This window comes from Penicillium bovifimosum (genome assembly GCF_028826915.1).
Source record: "Penicillium bovifimosum strain IBT 22155 chromosome Unknown utg000005l_segment0_segment0, whole genome shotgun sequence".
In the NCBI taxonomy this organism is placed as follows: Eukaryota; Fungi; Ascomycota; class Eurotiomycetes; order Eurotiales; family Aspergillaceae; genus Penicillium; species Penicillium bovifimosum.
The window spans coordinates 4,589,771-4,611,308 of record NW_026622714.1 but is presented as its reverse complement, the minus strand read 5'-3'; the positions used below and the strand labels follow the sequence as shown (position 1 = coordinate 4,611,308).

At 49.9% G+C, this 21,538-nt stretch overlaps 9 protein-coding genes across 9 annotated transcripts; 4 read left to right on the top strand and 5 right to left on the bottom strand.

Annotated features, from left to right (window-relative positions):
• Positions 1-431: 431 nt before the first annotated feature.
• On the top strand, positions 432-998 carry N7515_006965 (uncharacterized protein; the record flags this gene model as incomplete). The annotated part of the gene is made up of 1 exon (XM_056667709.1): positions 432-998. One exon carries the CDS (start codon positions 432-434, stop codon positions 996-998), a length of 567 nt encoding a protein of 188 aa, XP_056521305.1.
• Positions 999-1,569: 571 nt separating this feature from the next.
• On the bottom strand, positions 1,570-3,389 carry N7515_006964 (GID4/VID24 family protein; the record flags this gene model as incomplete). The annotated part of the gene is made up of 3 exons (XM_056667708.1): positions 1,570-1,760; positions 1,810-3,307; positions 3,369-3,389. 3 exons carry the CDS (start codon positions 3,387-3,389, stop codon positions 1,570-1,572), a joined length of 1,710 nt encoding a protein of 569 aa, XP_056521304.1.
• Positions 3,390-3,961: 572 nt separating this feature from the next.
• Positions 3,962-5,288, bottom strand: N7515_006963 (uridine-cytidine N-ribohydrolase; the record flags this gene model as incomplete). Its single annotated transcript, XM_056667707.1, has 5 exons — positions 3,962-4,507; positions 4,570-4,886; positions 4,935-5,139; positions 5,189-5,196; positions 5,249-5,288. 5 exons carry the CDS (start codon positions 5,286-5,288, stop codon positions 3,962-3,964), a joined length of 1,116 nt encoding a protein of 371 aa, XP_056521303.1.
• A 242-nt stretch (positions 5,289-5,530) lies between these two features.
• N7515_006962 (PXA domain-containing protein) lies at positions 5,531-9,038 on the top strand (the record flags this gene model as incomplete). Its single annotated transcript, XM_056667706.1, has 3 exons — positions 5,531-6,041; positions 6,138-6,942; positions 8,090-9,038. The coding sequence occupies 3 exons, from the start codon at positions 5,531-5,533 to the stop codon at positions 9,036-9,038; spliced, it is 2,265 nt and encodes a 754-aa protein (XP_056521302.1).
• Positions 9,039-9,966: 928 nt separating this feature from the next.
• Positions 9,967-11,654, bottom strand: N7515_006961 (uncharacterized protein; the record flags this gene model as incomplete). Its single annotated transcript, XM_056667705.1, has 3 exons — positions 9,967-11,095; positions 11,145-11,166; positions 11,216-11,654. The coding sequence occupies 3 exons, from the start codon at positions 11,652-11,654 to the stop codon at positions 9,967-9,969; spliced, it is 1,590 nt and encodes a 529-aa protein (XP_056521301.1).
• Positions 11,655-12,127: 473 nt separating this feature from the next.
• On the top strand, positions 12,128-12,494 carry N7515_006960 (uncharacterized protein; the record flags this gene model as incomplete). Its single annotated transcript, XM_056667704.1, has 2 exons — positions 12,128-12,235; positions 12,309-12,494. The coding sequence occupies 2 exons, from the start codon at positions 12,128-12,130 to the stop codon at positions 12,492-12,494; spliced, it is 294 nt and encodes a 97-aa protein (XP_056521300.1).
• A 3,528-nt stretch (positions 12,495-16,022) lies between these two features.
• On the bottom strand, positions 16,023-17,552 carry N7515_006959 (GTP-binding protein RBG1; the record flags this gene model as incomplete). Its single annotated transcript, XM_056667703.1, has 9 exons — positions 16,023-16,042; positions 16,096-16,216; positions 16,271-16,627; positions 16,678-17,015; positions 17,070-17,140; positions 17,194-17,230; positions 17,281-17,355; positions 17,407-17,470; positions 17,532-17,552. 9 exons carry the CDS (start codon positions 17,550-17,552, stop codon positions 16,023-16,025), a joined length of 1,104 nt encoding a protein of 367 aa, XP_056521299.1.
• Positions 17,553-18,049: 497 nt separating this feature from the next.
• N7515_006958 (putative cysteine dioxygenase Cdo1) lies at positions 18,050-18,882 on the top strand (the record flags this gene model as incomplete). Its single annotated transcript, XM_056667702.1, has 4 exons — positions 18,050-18,298; positions 18,367-18,435; positions 18,484-18,679; positions 18,737-18,882. 4 exons carry the CDS (start codon positions 18,050-18,052, stop codon positions 18,880-18,882), a joined length of 660 nt encoding a protein of 219 aa, XP_056521298.1.
• Positions 18,883-19,251: 369 nt separating this feature from the next.
• N7515_006957 (phenylalanine--tRNA ligase subunit beta) lies at positions 19,252-21,338 on the bottom strand (the record flags this gene model as incomplete). The annotated part of the gene is made up of 6 exons (XM_056667701.1): positions 19,252-20,766; positions 20,835-20,958; positions 21,009-21,085; positions 21,132-21,151; positions 21,199-21,239; positions 21,286-21,338. 6 exons carry the CDS (start codon positions 21,336-21,338, stop codon positions 19,252-19,254), a joined length of 1,830 nt encoding a protein of 609 aa, XP_056521297.1.
• Positions 21,339-21,538: the final 200 nt, after the last annotated feature.

Genomic DNA, 21,538 nt, shown 5'->3' with positions numbered 1-21,538 from the left:
AAATATGCAAAGCAACCACGGTGCTCTGAATTCAGGATACTTATTGATTGAGTTTGTTGAGCCTACAACGGGGAAAATGCTTTCATCAACATGGCTGGAAAGATATCACGATCCTCAATATCGGCAGACCTTTTTTTCGCGATCTCTCTCGGATCCTGCTGAGCTTAACGCGCATCTCTCTCCCTTCAATCGGCTCCTTCGTTATCGACAAAGATGGCTATCTCAGGTTGACAAACCGCCCTCTATCAATTGAGGTCCAATCCCTCGAAAATGACCGTATACCTACGGATATGCCACGAGATTATACATATTCTACCGTTGAGTCTTATATTGTGGACCTTCTGAGGCTGCACAATAATCGACTTCGACATCAAGCAAACGCAATAAACAACGTCAGCGATTACATAAATCAGACGGCAGCTTTGACTGCAATGCAAGCAACGTTCCCATCGTTTTTCACACGAGATCTCTGCCGTGGCCCTTTCAAATTCACACTCACGGATCTCCACCCGAGCAACATTTTTGTAGACGACGACTGGCACATTACATCGCTAGTCGACCTTGAATGGGCATGCACTCGTCCTATTGAGATGTTACGCACACCAACCTGGCTTACCAACAAAGCCTGTGATGAGATCGCCCAGGAAACTATCGATTACGATACTGTCAGGTCCGAATTTATCGGAATCATGACAGAAAAAGAATCGCTTCTTGGTTCGAGAGGCCAAATACCTGAAAGTCTGTCCGAGACAATGGAACGAGGCTGGGGAAGGGGAACTTTTTGGTTCTCCCTTGCTCTTGCTAGCCCGACTGGTCTCTTTTCTGTTTTTTACAGGCAGATCCAACCACGCTTCATCAAGTATTGCGAAGATCATGATTTCTTCCATGACACTATGCCATGGTATTGGGCCCACGACTATGTGAGTGTTGGAGCCGCAAAGCAGCAGGATCGAATTGATTACGATGCTCGACTTAAAACAGTCTTTGGAGTCGAATAAAGTCCCAATACTGGCTCCACGGATATTCGTCTGTGAATGACGAATACGACGAATATCTCAAATGTTACGAATATGCCGTGCCGACCCCTAAATTTGTTTACCTTTTAAGCAGGTTCAAGCGGTTTCATCGTTAGCGTCTTGGAGATATCGGACTCTGAGATACCGAGCAGCCCGTGAGATAAGACAAGATTCCGCCCCCAAGAGATAGACAACGCTTTGACGGTGTTTAAGAGAGTCTGTGGATATCCCCGTTCTGGAGATTATTCCAGACAGTCGAGTTATAGTTATAGTGGACATCATGGTGTAGAGGGGGGTTCTATAGCTGATAGATATACGAGCTGAAATGACAAAACTAGGGAAGATAGGAAGAGAATCAGAGATGCAACAGTCGGTAAACGATGTGCATATTCACGGAAGATAATAGAAACGAACACCACCTAGCTATGCAATGTCAAATGCCATCTAACGTCTTCCTTAAACGCCAGATCATAAATTCAGAAGGTTCAGAGAAATGGCCCCAGAAGATTCCGGGCAAAACAAAGACAAGAATAAACCCATATGCACACGAGTCTTAGCGGAATGCATAAGAAGGACGCATCATTCTCTTCAATTGCGGCTTTAAAGAAAGCTGTTGGTAAGGCGAGCTTCCGGGGTCATAGTACAGTCCTTCGATATGCCCGTCTTCACGGCGAAGGGAGATGTAGTAGAATCCAGAGATTGTAAGACCTTGACGGGCATCGGTAGGGGTGATAAAGCATCGTTCTGGGTATATTAGCGAAAAGAAATTCAGGGAGACTGTGCATGAACCTACCCTTCCATCGCATCAAGATCCACCCCTTGGACAACTCCTCAGTGATCCATTTCCGACTGACGAGATTCCGGGCCATCTCGCCATCCGTCAGGTTTTTGAATGGTTGCAGTTCACGCCAGTACGTGCTATCAATATCTGCATCTGCTTTGAAATTCTTCGTCTCGAGCGTGTGTTTGTTGAAATCAATGATCTCGCCTTCCAGGAAAGTCACAATATGTGCGTCCCGCGTAGGCGAGGGTTTATCGGGGATGTTGTAGGCTTCCATTGTGCCAGACAAGGTCATGTCATCGTGGTTGATGTGATGGATGGTGACCTTGACGGGCCAATTTTCTTCTCGGTTGTTGGTCAAGTACCGGCGCCCACTGGAAGTGGACACGCTGACTCGGGTGCTGTCGCTACCATTCACAATGACGGGGTCACCGGGGGGCTGCGAACTTGGACCCGATGGTGGCACCACGGAACACCCGGCACTTGAGGCTCGCTGGCAGCCCATAAATGCCATGCCGGGCTGAAGCCATGAGCATGCCGCTGGTGGGGCAATGTTGGGAGTGTATAGGATGAAATCCGTATCTCGCCACGAGTTGTTGTCCATCTCGATCGGCAAGCGACTGTCCGCCGCGGCAAGTAGACTCTCCTCGAGAGAGTTCGAGTACCGAAGACGATCGAGATAGTTGATCGTTTCCTTCAGCACGTTGGTCAGGTATGTATCGGAGTGCAGTTGGCGATGAGCGGCAGCGCGAGCGCGGAGGTCATTGTGGGTGAGGTTGGTGTGCTGTGAGTCAGTGCGACGGGATGGACGAGAGCGAGCTGCAGGTGCAGGTGTCCCGGTGTTTTCGGCGTCATCCGCTAGACTGTCCTCTGTGTAGCGATCTATCATGTAGTTCACCCAGGTTCGAGATCTTGAAAGCCGAGGGTGGCGCCTTGAGGACTGTGACGGCACTGCCACCGAATGCAAGGGTGACCGGGCCTGGTTACCGGGTGATGTATCCAAGTCATGCATTATCCGTAGTGGGGCAGCTGGTGCCTCATGTCGTGGAGGTCGGGGCGCTGTGCCGTGACTGGAGATGGCATCGAGGAACGGCCGCAGTCCGTCGTCTCCGGAGTCTTCCCTGCCAACGGCATCCTCATAGTCTGATCCGGGTGCCCATCCATACAACGACCGTGAATTGGGCACCTGACTTTCGTAATTTGGCATATCGGTTGTGCTCTCTTCCGGGCGACGGACAATAGGGATGCGACGATTTGGTTCGGCTGAGGCGCGCGGGTTGTTTGGGTCATCCACCTCCATGCGATCCTCGTCTTGCAGGGCTGGGTTGATCGGATAACGGCGGCGACGTTGGCGGCTCAGGGAAGGTAGTAGTGGATTGAAAAGAGCTGGACGCGATCGCAGGAAGTTCACGTTGTCATCGTGGGCGTTATCGGTCTCCACAGGGGGTGTGGGAATCGACGATCGGCGTGGGGAGTCAGGGGCCGGGGTAGACGGAGAGAGGGGAGTGTGCTAGAAAATAGATAGTGATTAACTTATGAACAGATCGCGATAATTTCTAGGACAGCCATACTGATTCTGAGTGAGGCGGCATTTTAATCGGAATGCGCCGTCAAGGAGTCGGGATCGACGTGGCCATGCAGTACGGCCAAGAGGAAGTTAAGATGTGTATGGGACGGTAAGTACGGAGTAAACTCAGGGGAATGATTCCCATGGCAGATCGAGATCGAGAAGTGTCGTGACTCGTGAGGCTTCTGAAATGTGGAGAAACCATACGGACAATACGAACAACATATGACGTTCTTCCTTTCAGCCGGCTCAGGGCCGCCTTGGAGTATTCACCTCAACTTCAATCAGATTCAACTTATTCAATACCTCTACGGTCTACACGTCTGCTCGATACGATTTCGATCTAGATAACAGAAAACGTGCCCCCTGTCATCCTGCAAAACATTATCTGCAGCTAATCTATCCCAACGTCCGAGATCATGCTAACTGCATTCAATGCGGATAAAGCGATCTACGAGGGCTATCCGAAGTAATGATTGAGCAATGCCCGACTCGGTCTGATATACTTTCAATCATGCTGTATGTGTAATTGAAGATCTAAGTCTTATCAGAAGTATCAACTTCTAAGGAGGGTCATGCTTCTATCTAAGTGGCAATTCAAATCTTGCGCGCAGCGTTGCAATCATCCGCCAGCTGGACACATTGCAAAATCATGTCCCAGAAAGCCTCAATATCAACACCTCTGGGAACAGCGACACCGGGACCATCAACCGGCGTGGCTATCGAGCGACCCAGCTGGCCAGTCTCGGATACATCTTTGCCGTGGTGTCCATCTGTAACAATCCTCAATGCAAACCGTTCGCCGCCTTTATCGTCGAAAAAGAGAGCTCGGTCCGGGTGCTTGTTAGCAAACGCTGGATTCAGTGTGGATAACACTACAGCCACAGCAAGGGGATCGTGCAATGGAGGTCCAGTGGATAACCCAAATGCCTTCTCGTATGTGGCTGCGAAGAACGTGAGAAGCGCGTGCAGTATCTGCCGAAGGATCGTGGGTTCGTCAGGCGAGTGAATCGAGCCATGCAAGATCCGTGTTTGAATGGCCTGGGAGGCCAAGACCTGGTGTGTGAGATCCAAGGCAATAATAGTTGTCTTGGGTGCAAGTACGGGGTTGCTAAAGATTGACTCTGAAGATTCGGGGTCACACTATTCCATCATGGTAAGATATGATGCCAGAGAGGGGAGGGGAAGATGAGTCCGAAGCCTACATAAAGGTTGAATTCAGCCCACGGCGTCGTATTCCCGATTCTAGCCTTCTCCCCTGGAAGTCTGCTCATGGGAGCATCAGTAAAGCCTCCGCCGATGGCACCGCCCATGAGACTCAGTCCCTGGATGTGTTCAGCCACTTCGGGAAATGTTGCAAACAACAGTGCGACGTTTGTCAATGTCCCTGTTGCGACCAACCAGGGGGTACCTTTGGGCTGGGCAAGAAGGGCATTCCTCATGGCCACAATGGCGTTCTCGTCAGTGATGGGCGCTTTACTAGCCTTGGGAAGAAGATCGGTTCCATCCAGGCCAGATTCACCTAAGAAGTGTCAATGGAAGATCTAGCTCACAATTGACACATCCATACCATGAATATCAGGCGCATGAAGAGCAGGCCGGCAAAATGGCTTGTTACACCCGGGATAGACTGGAATATCGGGCTTGCCGATCGCTTCTAGGACACTGCCGGCATTGGCGGTTGTCTTCACCAACGATGCATTTCCGTGGATCGTACTGATCCCAAGTAGCTCCAAAGATGGATGGTGAGCCGCTATTAGAATTGCGAAGGCATCCTATATTCTATTAACGATTGTTTGAGAATGCTTAAAGTACAAGCCTTACATCATGGCCTAAGAGCGAACGGTCAGTAACACGAGAGCGAAGAGAATCTGATCGACGAACCAGGATCGCAGTCCAACCATAAGGGAATAGGACTATCCATCACGGTGTATGATTTGAGAAAAACTATGGAGAATCAAAAGGCCACTAGACCTCCCTTAAGTACACCTGGGCATAAACACATCCCCGCATCAATGAACGGCGATAAGGCTTATCTCCAAGCCCTAAGCCCTATAGTCCCGATTGAGCCAGATACCAATGATCAACGTTCAACCGTCACTGTCTCTGAACATAGAACGCTTCGTTGCTTTCGTGTCCTGAACCCCTTCAAGTCTCTGAGATGAAATGAACGACTCGCTCCGTCCCGGCCTCCAGCCGATATCCCATCTCAAGGCTGGGCCAACAACCTCCAGCTCTAGATCCACCGCGTTGCCTTCCCCGACGACGGTTCAGCCTCCTTCGCGTCCATCTTCCCGACTGCGTACCCAGAAAACCTCCGGCAAGGATGAACCAGATGCTGCCAGTGATAAGGCAACCACGGCTCTCATCCGACGTGTGTTGTGCCCCCAGACAGGAAGCTACGGGGCATCTTCCCCGCAGCCTCCGGAAGAGCTGCTACCTCCCCTCACGAGCTCCAATGACGTTGACCGTCAACTTTACGCCCTGCTCGCCATCATAATCAAAGAATTTGTGTACTCGTGGTACTCTAAAATTACTCCCGACCAGGCTCTTGTGAATGAGGTCCTACAGGTAATTGCGCATTGCACGCGCGCCCTCGAGCAGAGGCTACGTCAAATCGATGTTGCACAACTGGCCCTGGATGAGATCCCTGGCCTGGTGGAAGCGCATGTACTCTGTGAGACCTGACCGTTCCTTAAAGTTATTCTTGTCGGAATCCATGGCTGTTCCGCCAAGAAGGGGAAACAATTGCTGACTTTATATGGCCTTTCAGCGTACAGACTGGCCAGGCAACAGTCGCATCTCTCGGGTCTACCACCGTCACACCGTGCGCTCTACCATGAGCTTAACCCACACCCTGGTCTGTCTCCAGTGCCCGATCCAGCGGACCCCGATACGATTGCCGAGCAGGGCGAGAGCGAAGCGGTATATCGACGGCTCCTCGCCAATGGTATTCTGGCTGTCCTGCTTCCCACCGAGGATCTTGAAAATAACAGTCTCCGAACGCTGGTCGTCGATGTCATTGCTGATCTGATACTGGGAAACCAAGTCAGTGGCAGGACATGCGAAGGGTGGTTCATTTGGGAAACTATAACCAAACTGGCCACTCGAGTGGGACATCGTCAAATTCAAGATGACACAAAATCAGACTCAGACTCTCAGGCAAACCGATTGGAAAAGTTTGGCTTGCTTTCAACCGATGATGAGCTACGAAACCAGCCGCTGGTGCCCTTTTCAGCCACTGCCTGGATTTGGAATCTTTTGCAGAAAATCTACCTTGGTTACGTCGCCTTACGTTTCATCGCGATGGGCTTGTTTCGTGTCGCATCGAGTCCAGGCCCTTCTTCGCACGGTGTCGGTGTCTCACCTCCGCCTATCTATCAGAAAGGCGATGGATCGGAATCATCAGAAGGCGTATCAAGTCGCCCGGTGCTCGATTATCGGGTGTTTTCCATGATCTCCCAAATCCTGGGAATCTCCTGGAGAATGCCATGGCTGAGTGGATTTCTCGCTCTGCTTCAGTACCTTATTCTGGCAGGCCCAGGCAGGGTTGGTGCCACGGACGGGATCTTTGATAGGTGAGTTTGCTTTCTATTTCCTATTGCTTCTTCCTCTTCTCCCCTCAATCCTCCTTCTCGAGGGCTCGGGCCTACTTGGAAATGAATGCTTCGACTGTGGAGCAGGAGCCTTGGATATCCGAACTACGGGTCAAGTGTCACTTGTGCCAGGGTGGTACATGAAGCGTCTTGCTCGCATACTGCGTCGGTCACTTGATCTGTAACCTTGTGAAGGCTGCACGGGGATTACGGTCATTTTACCAATTTACGGCGTCTCCTTACAGTACGGTCATTACCGTCAGGCTGACTGGGCTGTTCTGGCCTCAGATTGGCCGCTCTCAAAATTGGCCCGAGCGACTTTTGATTTTGGCGCAGGGATGTTTGATCCATGGTTGCCGTCCTTTTTTGAGCAAACCTTGGAAAGAAGTCCCTTGTCTGCGATAGCGCCGGGGCCCGGCCCTTTCCGTGCCGCTCACTCTTTTCGACATTTGGACATGTGCCAACTTGGAAAATTGGCTGAGCATAAAAGAATCAACCGCACTTGGCGACGATCGAAATGTCCTCGACAGGAAATGGGGCCGAATGAGCATATGAGCACGGAATTGCGATGACAAAAAGAAAAAAAGACCAAATCGACTTGCCGATCACCATCGGTGGAATTAGTCCTCATTTGGCTTGCATGAAAAGAGCAGAAATCAGAAATTCAAGCCTTGGCCGAGGCTAGTGATTTACTGAACTCGATCCAATGAGAGAAATTTCAGGGATTGAGAAATTCGCAATCTGACCGAGGTTCGTGCATGAAGCCCGCCAGATACGCTGGGGATGTTACCCACTGAAGAGAGAGGGGGACCTCGTTCTTTTCCTTTGACGTCCTGCATCAAAGAAAAGAATTTTTTTTAAAAAAAGGATATATCCTTGTCCACTGGCCCAAGCTCCTTCATCTCGAAGCCGATCTTGCTTCTCCTCCCCCCACTTCTATCCCGTTTCTTATTTGAGGCAAACTTGGACTCGTTCTTGCGAACTAAAATGTGCGCGGGAAAAAAAAAGGCACAACGTCCCGAGAGCTCCACAGTCGAAGACTATCGATTCATTTCTTTTTTATTTTTCATGTCTTCTCCTTGGCTTAATTGCTCCGACGTCATGAGTGAGACCTATGCTAACTCCACAGATTCCTCCGGGAAACGATTGAGGAGTACGTGCTGACCCCCACTTTGTTGCCCAACCTCCTCCTTGCGACAAGGACCGCCTTGTTCCCAGCCAATACCCGTCCAACATCGCAGACAGCGGTCGGACATAATGGAGCTCCGGCCTCGGCTCCGCAATCCGTGCAGACCCCGACACCCAGTCATCAAACCCTCCCGACCGCAGCCTCACCTGGCATCCCCGTTGTGGAAAGAGTCAAGGGTGCCAGTACGAGCGATGGCTTCGGTAAGACCAGTGATACGGAGAACAAGAGCGACGGCAATAACGATAGGGGGCCCTTTATCTCGCCAGCCACTACTATCCCAGGCCCTGGTCCTCAAGGGTCACGTTCATCCAACCCGGATCCCCAAACAGCACCACCAATAAACGAACCGGCCGAAAGGGAGAAAGCGAACAGACCAACTAAAACGGAGATCGCCACTATCAAGCGGCGATGTGCAGCTAGCCTCCTGGCCTTGATCCCGCGCTCCGTCGCACGAGCTTTCCTTGGTCTCCCCCCATCGGCGCCTCCGGCACCCTCTGTTGGTGACGGTACCTGCAGCCCCAACAGTTCGCATTCTCTCGCCACCTCCCCCTCTAGAATCGGACACGATGGATCTTCACTGCATAGCAGCGAGGGTAATCTGGCGTCCTCGTCTCGTCCAGTCGCGAGTGGCCACCTTGCCGCTGGGCGGCTGCGCACAGACGACCTCCCGTCTGCGGGGGAGATGGATGCTGAGGAAGTGTATCTCCTGCAAATCATCGAGAATGACTTGCTGGACTTGTTTGCTGATGAATACTGCAATAAACATCTGGTCTATGCTATTGTCGAGACTGTGTTGGGCAGGTTGCTTCCCGAAATGGCTGAGCGATGCGTTGAGGATTTACTCGAGGATCGGGGGGTGGCGTCTGTGCCTGTGCCACTGGCCTTTTAGTGAATCACTACAACTACCCTTACTACCCTTACTACCCTTACTACCCTTACTACCCTTACTACCCTTACTACCCTTACTACTAGTATTACTGCTGCTGCTGCTGCTGCTGCTAATAGATGATTATATTGTTTGCTTTGGCGTTTCATTAGTAAGAGTCCTAAGTGAGATCACATCTGAGGCTATCTATGACCGGCATAAATTAAAACTCAAAATTGTGGATGTGAAGTTGAAATTGGAGTAAATATCAGGGGTATAATGAAGGCCAACAGAAGAGGTAAAAAAATTGAGGAAAGAGACTAATCTGACATTGCCAGGGCCAGTGTGGTATGAAAGTTCTCACTCCCAGCAAAATTATCTTCTCACCTAAAAAGAATGTACGAAAGAGATGCAATACAAGAGACATGAGAGGCGAGGGTAAGTAGAATGCAAAACAGAAACGTCAGGGGGGATATAGCAAACCAACAAACAATATGATGGAAAAAGCAAAAAGCAAGAGCAAAAACTCCAAAGTCCAAGTCCAAGTCCGAGGCCGATGATCCTAACGTGTACCAGGTTATGTTTCCCATTATTCCATATGCATCGTCCAGACTGGAGATAGAAACAATGCCTGTGTCAGTATGTATGCGCCGAATTCCGTACTCCCCGTCAAATTCCAAGATTAGAGGTTGCCCTCTGGATATCTGTATGTTTGGTTGTTTTTTTCTCTGTTTCTTTTTCTTTTTTTTGGTTGGTTGCCCAGTTTTTGTATATGTTTTGCCGGTGGATGGGAGTCATTCGTACAGATGGGGGAACTGATGGAAAAACCAACGAGATATCCAACAAGAAGAGATGGCGATATCGGGTAGGGAAGGGAAAATATCTTGTTTCAGATGCCAGAAACAGGACAGAAAAGGAAAAACCGACGATGCAAATAGAAAAGAAAAGAGTCTCATCCCATATTGTGAATACTTCTCTTCTTGGTCACGCGCGGTATAGAAATATCCTCATGTTCGTCAATGCGCGGCAAGCCACCCAACAACTGACCCTTGGCGAGCTCGAGCCTCTCCATCAATTTCCCGATAGTCATGTACTCCTGCGCCGCCAGGCCGGCGGGCTGATGATCGAAGTACGTCATGACCAGCTCGAGAGCGCGCCGAGCCTCGTCCTGGGTTGGGGAGCCTGGGGAAGTGACCGGGGAGACGGCGGCTGATTTAGGCGGGGGCATGAACTTTGCTTTAATTTCGGGGTTGCTGCGATTGCGCTTGACGACGTTTCGGGTCCCTCTGAAGCCGTCTGTATTTGAGTCCATTTCGATGGGGGACTCGAGGATGGAGACGGAGAGGGATTGCTGGAGTTCGCGCTTTTGGGTGTGCGAGTCCATTGTCTCGTCGGTGAGGAGGGCGGGGTCGATGGGGGCGAGCGGGAAGGTTTGGCTGCGCGGACGGCTGGAGTTGTTGCTGTTGACGGTTGGGAGGCGGGATTGGCTGGTGGGTGTGAAGGGGCTGTCGGAGACGAGGGTTGAGGTTGGGCTGACCATTCCGGCGGAGGAGGTTGTGTCGAGCGAGGTGGTGCTCTTTGAGTAGCCGTGTTGGTATCCGCCTGTCAGATCGGGGACTTCCATGTCTCGTTTGAGGCTTTCTTGGCTTGTTGGCGATAGTGGTGAGCCGAAGCTGTCTACGACTGGGGAGGTTGGGGAGGGTCCCGTGGGACTTTTGAGGGCGGAGCCGAAGTCTGTGTTGAGCTGGGTTGGGCTGTTTGATCCGCTGCGGATTTCGGTTGAGTCTCTGCGTATCTTTGCGCCCAGCAGGCCGTTCTTGCGCTTGAACTTTCCCAGCCATGCTGCGGTCTGGACCTCCTCCTTTCCTTCTGGGCAAAGACAGGTGCTTGCGAAGAAAAGGGCTTTCTCTTTGATCATCTCGTCGCTCAGCGGATAGCCTTTGCGCTGGTAGTTCTTCGCCCAGTTGGATAGGGCTTTCTCGATATCGGGAACTTTGCCCTTGGCCCGTTTGATGGGAGATCGACTTCGATCATTGGGGTTGAGATACTTGTCTTTCTGGCGAAGGACTTTAGAGACAGTGCTGTTGTATGTTAGAATAAGAATGCAATGTGAAGCGACTGTTGTAGTACCTTCTCTCAACTCCAAATAAAGCTATATAACTGGTCAGTCTGGTCCGTTTCACCGAGAAAGATATGCGTACCTCCAATATCGGTCTGCTTCGCAGTCTTGTGTTCCTCGTGATAGAGACACATTTGCCGACGGTCATCATCAGTAAGGGTCCTGCGCGGTGTATTTCCCCCAGTTGAGGTCTTCCGCACTGGAGGCATGGGGGCCGAAGGCGAGACTGAGGTCGGCGTGGAAACCGGCAATCCATTCCATGGATTGTGCGTCGTGAGCATACTGGGCCACGAATGTGAAGGCATGGGCAATGGCATCGACGTGTAGGGTGGCGGTATTGACATCCCATACGAAGTGTCCACGGCCATCAACGGTGATGGACCATAGTCGAAGCCGCTATACTCGTGAATCGGGGGCGATTGCTGAGGAGAAGCAAATGGGCCTATTTCCACCCATGGTGAATGTGCAAATTCACTGTCTGGCCCATGGGAATCCGTTTCCATGGTCGTTGGGTCCTCCATGGATAGGTATAGGGTTTTTGATAGGCTCGATTTGGAGTCAAAGAAAGAGAGACAATAAGAACCGGGGGGAGGAGGAGAACAATGAGACAATCTAAGGGGAAGACAATAAAAGCTGCATGTTCCACTGCTGTAGACCTGTATAAAATTTGCCAGATCTTTATGTCCCAGGTATGGTAGTGTAGGTAGTAGGGAAAGAGAGTATATATGTACAAGGGCAAAAGTAAGAAGTATGCGGGTAAGGCAATGGAGTTAAAAGGAAAATCAGGGCCAGGGCGATCAATATCGCGTGGATTGACAGAACAAGTATGAATCTCGATTGCAACTGGCACGAGAAGACCGGAGAAATCCAAGATAAACGAGAGTTAACCAGCCGACCTGGTTGGTGATTGGTCTCTCCATAAAATGAATAAAATCAAATAAATTCATATCCACAGGATATTCCCCCAAATCGATTTTAATTTTGTAATTTCAAAATGATCCCTGCAATAGAGGGGGGAACGGCGTCTGGTTGGTTGCCTGTGCGATATATTGCGGCAGGGGTTGCATCTCGTCAGGCCCAAGTTGCTTTGCGTATTACACTGGTAAGAGTATGGTCTTGGTCTTGTTTTCCTATTCCCCTCTAACCAGGGAGATTCATACCAGTATGTTGTATAGGATCTGTGTTTTGCCCAACATATGTCTCGAGTTAGGGTTACTGGAACTCGGGAGAATGAAGCCTCGCGGCGTGACCGCGCCAAGATTCAACCCATTTTCACTCCATCTGTCGTTGAACCAATCTCTGCCTATTGTTTGGATTCCTTCGTGGCTGGCCGTTGTCGCCTCACTCTACCAAATTGGTGAGGGACCCCAAGCATCAAATCAGGGTTGATCATCCCCGGGAAAGAAAAGAAGAAGAACGAGGTTCGCTGAAAGCACAGCCCAGATCGTAGTTGATTTGCTCAAAGCCGGGTAGCGGATCGAGAAACCGCTGAACCTAAAGCCCGCATGACATCCATGTAGGCAAAGACGGCGATCCAAGTGGGCCGGGAGGGATAGCGGCAGACGGACTATCGACTCGTCGTTTTATGGAAAAAGAGTTTGGTCGTTTTTGGTCTGAAGCAAACCGTTGAATCATAGACTCTATCGCCGCATCTCAGACCATGAGTCCTAGGGCACGGTGCACGTGGAGATTGAAGTCAACGGGTCCGAGTTGTCGACCACAAATCATACGAGCAGGAAGGGAGAGTAAGAGAGAGGGGAAAGGGTGAATGGGGATTGGATGAAGGGACTGGCAGATTGAAATCGATGGTAAGAGCCAAACCGCATCAGACATCCACGAAAGCTGAGACGGCTAAAAAGGGAAAATTAGTAAATGAGGAGCAACAGGGATCAAGTTTGGATGGACGAATCTGTCGTCTCGGTTGGCCTGTGGTTGATACGACCCATCTGATACAAGGCCAAACAAGTGAGAGAGTTATCCTATCACAGGGCAGAAGAGGGGCATTTAGGAAAGAGGGGAAGTTCCCCTAAGTTCAGCGGCGGCCAGCCCTCGTCTTGTCTCCACTGCGACCCACTGCGGTCCCCTCCGGGCCGGAAATCTTCAAATAGCACCAATTGGGGTAGATATGGTAGTATGTAAACTGTAAAGAGCTATAAAGAGGGATCAGAAGGTAAGGCAAACTACTTACTCATATCAATAATATGCCCGGGATTATGATTTGGACCGATTGAATACTACCCAGATTCCAATATCGAGATTCCAATACTACACAGTAGAACGCTTGTTCACTCACGTAAAACCCGCCTGCCTTGATGCCTTCCCAAAGGATTCCATTCTCGAACCATGGAATGTCTCCAAAACAAAAAGCTAGGCATAAAAAGAGTTTAAGAGGTCTGACAAATTCTCAATCATTCAATGTGTGGGACCAAATTCGGTCATAGTGCCAATCATTTATGCTCGTTGCCGTCAGTTTTTCCTTTTTTTAATTTCCGCCAGTTAGAACGTCGAGAAAGAGAAAATACCAACGCAATGTTTGACCTTAGAAATTACAAGTCAAATGACTAGACTCGATTTCGCTTATAACCAGGGCATTTAGGTGCCTCATTAGGGCAAGCCATTGCCATTCCCTCACATCTCGGAGCACGAGCAAGAACAAGTCTAGATCGGTCAAGATTAGAATCTCTCCCTGCCGGCCAAGTATATTTGCTTTTTCTTTACTTCTTCGTTTTTTCATTGAACCAGGGAGATATTCCCGAACAGTCAGGAACAGAGCTCTCGGGGTACACAGTAGGGGTGACTAGGGTTACAAGGGTAACTCGAGTCAGGTACCGATCGACAGAGCCGTTGCAATCCTACCCGAGGCATCGCCGGAATTCGTATATGAATTACAAAGTACATTGATGTGGTGCAGACTGTGGGGGTATCATAGACTAAGACTATTTACTACTCCCGAAAGAGGTAGTATGTCAGACAAGCCGGTATCTAGAAGCTGTTTACTTGGATAAAATGAACAAATAAGCCAATCCTAGCTGCCCAGCTGCAATCGAGTAGGACTGCTTCTGTACTCCGGGGAAGAGCATGGCTCATGCAAATGCAAGACGGGAATGGCCGACGGATCTTGAGGCAGTCACCTGATACTGTGTACTGAGTGGAGTAACTATATTATTGTTAAACGTGCTAAGCAGGATAGACGATCTCGCATCGAGAACGGACCACATCGTGAACAGCCCCCTTCTGCTCGCACTAAATCGACTCCACTCGAGCCAAGTTCTCCGCAGTTCATAAGACCACTAGTTAAGTTACAGTAAGTTAGTAACTAGTTAGGTAACTAGTTAGTTAGGTACTGTAGTAAGAATAACATACTGTGTACAGGTAGGTACAGTACATGTATGCAGTGAGTAGCTGGAGAGATCAGATAAACGTTGACAACCCGACCAATATCCATTCACCGCTTGTCTAGCTCGACGGTAACTTGCCTCACTTTTTGCTTATTCCTGCTTGGTTGATTTTATTTCGCTTGCAGTCTTGTGCAGATCTGTACTTTTTACCGAAATTTCTCTAATTGAAAAGGCCCAGAAGCTAAGAGACTGAACGTGCTACTTAGTACTAATCAGGACACACGTTATGACATATCCAATTTTCACGGGTCTGATATTGATTGTGTCCTATCATTCTCATGTAAATTGAAACCTCGCCTATCGGAAGTGCGAAGCTTTATTAAATGTGAATACAACCCGAAGTTATCAAGCCGTCATGATCACCGTTGCCGAAGGTTATGGGGTCAGTGCGACAAGTTGGGCCTCTGCACAGCTATGCACACCATATTTGGCTTTCCGCTTCTTCCGGAGCTATCGACTGTTATTTTTTGTTTTTCTTTGTCAAGAGCTTTGGGAGCTGACAGCCTAAAATTGTGAGTGATCGGCATTGGCAAACGAAAGGCCTGGACCGTCTGACTAGTCAACCCGGCCGAGAGTACGTATGTCCATAGCAAGCAAGAGAGTAAGTCAGTAAGAGAAAAAGCAATAAGAACAAGAATCGAGCCCTCCGGTGAGAATCTCACAAACATTGGATTCAACCGACAAGGATACTGTGCAGGACGGGAAGATGACAAGGGGAAGTTGGGAACATGCCAATCGGAATGTCATCGAAATGATTCTCCATGCAGGTGGCCTCGGATCTGCAGGGTCTGTCTGGAGCATGGCTGAGAGGACACGATAAGGAGTCGCATGATGCTGCATGCTTCTTTTACGTGCCCAGGGGGTCTCATTGGTCCCACGGGGAAAAATACTCGTGGCAGGGAGAAGGGTAAGTGGTGTGGCTATTCTGCTGTTCTCGGGGGGACTTGTGGTTGTGGACAAGACAGTAGTTCATTCATAATGGCATTTATTTTATTTCTAAGACAGTACAAAGATGCCATAAAGGACTGAACTTTTGCAGACGCTGATGGACAAAGAACCTTGTTTGTGTGTGAGAAAAAAAAAAAGAGAACAAGGGTAATCATAACAATATGGACTGGTCGCTTCAAGGGCCACAAACTATCAGAGGACTGCCAAGGATATCAGACACATCCATGGCTTGTTCGCCTCGTGCTTGCCCCTGGGCTCGTGTAACCCCTGAAGCCTAAGTCGAGTTCATCGGGTCAAGTCCAGAGGCGAGACCCAAATCTCAGGAGAGTGATGCTGATTTGATCGAGGTCAGACTCCAGATCTTCCCCGTAATGCCGTGAACGAGTCTATCCAACCACGCTCGGGTCCGATGGCGTCTTACGGTCCTCACATCCTTGCCCGTCAAATCACGGAGGCGTAAAGACATGCTGGCACAGACCACCCGAGCGCTTGAATCAGCTCGCCGCTTCGGGCTGTAAGGGTCAGGGATTAGTGCTAATCCCTTTACCGCTTGACGATCGACACTGCAGCTAGTCAGCTTGAAAATCCAGGTTTCTTCCTTTGTTCGTAGACTTACCAATATCTTCATCAGCAAGCTCGTGGGAAAGACCGACTCGTTGCGGCTGGTGCTTCACCGAGCGACCATACACAATGGCGTGCTTGAAATCGTCCTTGATTGTGCGGTGAATAGCGTCACACTGTTGACGTTAGTATGATCCCGGGAAAGGCTATATAACAAGAATGCCACTTACGAAGTTTTCCACCGTGCATGCATAGGAACGCAGCACAACAGGTGCCGTATAATCTGGCGCTCTGCCCTTGGGCTTTGTGTAGATTCTGCGCAGCTTGAGCTTCTCCCACATCATCTCCAACAACTCGTCAATGTTCCATCCGTGCTCCGAACTGATTGGGCAGGCGTTTGGAATCCGGTATAGCAGATCCAATTCCTGGATGGAAATGGAATCGATCTTGTTCAAGGCATAGATGACGGGAATGTAGCTGCGACTCTTGGCTTCGAGAACATCAATCAGGTCATCAATGGTGGCATCACATCGGATGGAGATATCAGCGGACGAAATCTTATATTCGTTCATCACAGCTTTGATTTCCTGGGAGGGATTAGAACTTATGCCAAGTTGGTCTGGAGACTTGATCTTACGTCGGCATCGATGTGAGTTAAAGGCTGAGTGCTCGTGATGGCGATACCACCCTTGTCCTTCTTCTTGAAAATGATGTTGGGAGGCTTCTTGTTGATACGAATACCAAAGCCCTCCAGTTCATTCTCAATGACACGCTTGTCAACCAATGGCTTGTTCACGTCCAGGATAATAAAGATGAGGTTGCAAGTCTTGGCCACTGCAATGACCTGTCGACCACGACCCTTGCCGTCTTTGGCACCTTGAATAATACCGGGAAGATCGAGAATCTGAATCTTGGCGCCATTGTACATCACTTGACCAGGGACAGTTGTGAGGGTTGTGAACTCGTAGGCCGCGGCTAGAGGATGTTAGAAGAATCGTCGCGCATAGATATGGGAGTTCGAGAACTGACCTTCCGAATGTTGGCCAGTCAATCTGCTCATCAGTGTACTCTTGCCGACCGAGGGGAAACCGATAAATCCACTGCAATTGTAAGCATATGCGATCGCAATCCCATTCTCGCTCGGATAACTTACACACTGGCCACACCAGTACGCGCAACATCGAAGCCGGCTGTCTTCAAGTTAGCACTGAGCCAGAGTATTCGGGATAGGCACGCTTACATCCACCACCGCCACCACCTCCAGTAGGAGTCAGAAGTTCACGCTTGAGCTTAGCAAGCTTCGCCTTCAGTTGACCTGCAGATTGTCAGAGACGTCATCGATAAAAAGTCCTTAGCGCGTGCGTACCCAAGTGGAATGAGGTGTTCTTGTTCTTTTGAGTCCGAGCCATCTCGGACTCAATCTCCTTGATCTGTACCACATCATAGTTAGTAATCTGTCTCGTGCCAGGCGTTCACAAATTGGAATCGCACCTTTTCAATAGTGGTCGACATTTTGGCGGTTTGACCCAGCAATCAAAAAATCAATAGAAAATTGATTGTGATCCCTATACCCAGGAATTCGACGTATGTCTCTCGCTATGGACCAGCGGTAATCGAGCGACAACTTGCAAGGGGAAACGTGCACTTGCGGCGACAATCTTTTGAATTGTGGCACCGCAGTTTTTAGTCAGGGAGGGGTGTGCGCCTAAGGCGACGAGGGCAATTATGTCATTGACCGCCTCAGGTACTGTTTGCTTATCGCTATCGCTGCATCGCTGCACGTGGACTGATCAATATCTAAGCCCTAAGGTCAGTTTGTGCTCGAATATGGAAGGACCAGGAAGGTGCATTGGATTATGGAGTCTCAGCGTTCAGAATACAATTCTGTCATGAGACAACCTCCGTCAATCTCTCTTCGTTCCCATTTTTAGTCGTCGTGGGTTAATGTCGCCATCCGCACAACTTCGTCGATACCGCACCCACTTCGATAGTTCATCAGAGACGCGTTCATGCCGTTCCTCAACGAGGTCGAGACTCCCACCCCTAAGTGTGCCTTTGAGAAGCTCGTCCAGGACCTTGGCGATGCCCTAGCCCCGAACTCAGGCCTTGATTCTGACAATGTCGATCCCAAGGACATACAACGTCTGATGGAGAACTATGTCTCGAACTCAGACGAGTGGACTCCATATGCGCCGGGTGATGCGACTAGGGCATACACCCGAAACCTGATTGATGAGGGAAATCGAAAGAGCAACTTGGTATGAACTTGATAACCCTTCAACGCGATATCTAGACAACTAAAAGCAAGGTTGGCTGACCCAATTAGCTGATCCTCGTCTGGAGCCCTGGCAAAGGGAGTGCAATCCATGACCACGTTTCCCACTCCGTGATGAAGGTTCGTTCTCTTTGTTCCGAAATATAGACATGAACTGACTGGGAATAGATCCTGAAAGGCAAACTCCAAGAAGATCTTTACTCTTGGCCTGACCAAAAGAAGATCGCCAAGGGTGAAGACTCGCCACCCCAGCTCACTAAACAAACCGTCTACGGGGAGAACGAGGTGACTTATATGTCGGACACGCTCGGCTTGCACCGAATCTCCAATCCGGATCCCAATGACTTTGCCGTCTCACTCCATCGTAAGTCGTGAATCCGTCCTTTGTCAACTCCGTTGTCGACCAGGACTAATTGAGCAGTCTACACGCCACCCAATAACGCCCTCAGTGGATTCAGCATTTTCGATGAACGAACTGGCGAGGCTAGGCACATCAAGCAGTCGAACTATTATTCTTTCCAAGGTCTGCGCTACGATGATATCTTACCGTCTGCGCTCCGATCATGATGACGATGATGCCGATGATTATGACTAACGGAGGAAGTGGATTTTACGACCCCCCTATGCTTAGCACTACGTTGCAGAGGATCTTGACTAGGTTTGCATCACAGCCAGTGCCACGACTTTGTCTCTTGAACTTTCTGCCCTAAAAGCTGTGGACTTTGCTCTTGAATACCCTCTTTGTACTTTCACGTCCAATGACACGTTCTTTCAGAAAACTTCAAATAGTAGAAGGGCGTTCGAGGTGGCTCTATGTAAGAACAGTAGACCTCCGAAGGGGCTATTCACGAAGATCTTTTGGATTTATGGACTTTTTTCATATTTTGATCATGGCTCTATCAGAAAGAAGTACGGGACTGATTTTTAGGCTTTGCTTTACATGAAAGCTTCGACATTCAACTCCAGAGTACTGGTGGGGTACTTCAGCTCATACTTCTGCAGCACAGTTGGGTGCAGGATACCGAAGGCACCAATTTCCTTGTCCTTGCCATCAATGCGGAGGTGAATGGAAGCAGCGTGGCCAGGAAGGTAAGTGGGGTCTGAACTGTTAGCAAATTCTTTTATCTGTGAGAAGGGGTACACACCATCGAGTTCCTTAATGTAGTACTGGGCCTCGCCCGAGGCGGCTTGGCCGTCGCCAACGAAGGTGGTCTTAAGCATGGCCATGACGCGGTCAAGGAGACCGTGGACAACCTCGAAACCACTGGTCTTGCCGTAGAAAGCAGCAGCAAAGTGCCGCTCATTACGGCTCTTGCGCTCCAGAGACAAATCCTTGAAGGCAACATCGCTGACCTCGAAGATCTTCATGGGAACAGAGTGGTGCTTGTTCTCCCGGATAGTCTTGAGAAGACCAGGGAGCAAGGTGGTGCGGACAACCTGGAACTCAGTTGTCTTGGGGTTGGCCAGCCTGACGGCGGTGGTTCCGTCGTCCTTGCGGTTCAACCAGCCAAAGTTTTCATCGTGCGAGCACAGAATCAGCGGCAAGACCTCTGACCAACCTGCCATAGCAGTCTCCACACGAACGATGTCCGAAAGCTTGTTGATGGGGAGAGGTTGGGCGACTGTACCGGAGATGTCGGGGAATGCGCGGGGCAGTGAGTTGAAACCGTAGGCAATGGCCACATCCTCCATGATATCGCACTGATGGAGAATATCGGCACGAGTCGGGGGGATTTCAACGTCGATGATATCTTCATTGGTGGTTGAAGGCTTAGCACGGAAGGCCATCTTTGTGAGCAGGGTGCAGATCTCGGAGGGGCTCAGGCTCAAGCCACAGCATTGGTTGATGTACGAAACTTCAGCCTGAGCGGTACGGGGAGCGATGTCGGGAGTGACGCGAGTCTCTTGGTTATGTTCAGAGACGATCTCGACGGGTTCAATGGTGAATGGCTCCAAGGTATATTGAGAGAACATGGTGACCATCATTTTGTTCACAATATCCAGCTTGGTCTTGTCAAGGGCGGTGATTTCAATGAAAACATTGGTGGTGTTCACGCTGATCTTTGAGTGGTCGCCGTTGATGATGGGGGGCAGGGAGCAAACAGTGCGGTTGGAGTCGTAGATGACCGGGTAAACTGGAGAATCGCGGATGATGTGCAAGTACTTGCTCAGCTGTTGGTGCTTCTCATAGAAGTTCATCAATTCTTCGCCATCCATCTCCTGCGTCTGGTTCAATGGGGTGAACTTGATGTCTTTGGGAGGCAGAGCCTCATAGGTGAAGGGACCCTTCACGGTGTCCAGATCGTGGGTGCCGATCGATACTAGGGTTCGTTGCCGGGCCAAGTTCTGGTGAAGCTTGTCTTGAAGAGCAATGAAGGATTCATAACGAGCCTGATCGAACTTGATGTTCCGCAGAATAGCACCGGCCACGTACGGTCTGATTTTCGTAGTCTGCTTTTGGTTAGCAAAGAGCTCTCGTCCTAAACTCGTCCTGGAGAACAGCGGCTTGAAGTACTGACATCTTCCTTGACGATGATCTGTTCCATCTTTGCCGGTTGAGTCAACTTATACTCAGGCGAGGGGCTCCGGCCCAGGAAAATGTTCAACATGAGGGCGATGCCCTCGAAACATAGCAAGTCATATCTAATCTCTTAGCCTGTATTCTTCCATTCCTTCCATTCAATATCGCGTACCGGTTGGCAGGGATCTCAATCTTGAGTTGTGGCGCCTCTTGTTTTCCATCGACAATCGGGCGGTCCGAGTTCGTAGTCTGAAGAGATCAGCATTGGTTACAATCGAGTCTGCGGGTGATGTACATCTTCGTCAAGTTCAATACCTGTTCACAGTTAGCCATGCCCCGCATAGGATTTCAGGTCTACCCACCGAACTCGAAACATAGCTCATCAAATTCCTCCGTAGTATAGCTATAGCGAAGTTAGTTCAGTTCATAGACACAGAGCAAAGACGTACTCTCGGCCCAGCTCTTTGAAAAGAGCGGCCTTGTCGACCGAGATGGTGGGCATGGTGGGGGTTGCGAATTCTGCTATGGATCAGTCAAACACCCAATGAATCTGAGCAGAACCCAAGCAGGCGACTCCGATGGAATATAGGGACAGTCCGTACAGGTATGTAGGAAGTAATTAACCAGTGCGCAAAGTCTCGGGATGGATGACTCTTGTGGTGGAAATTCTGCCCGCAAGCCACCACCGCCACAGATCCCCCT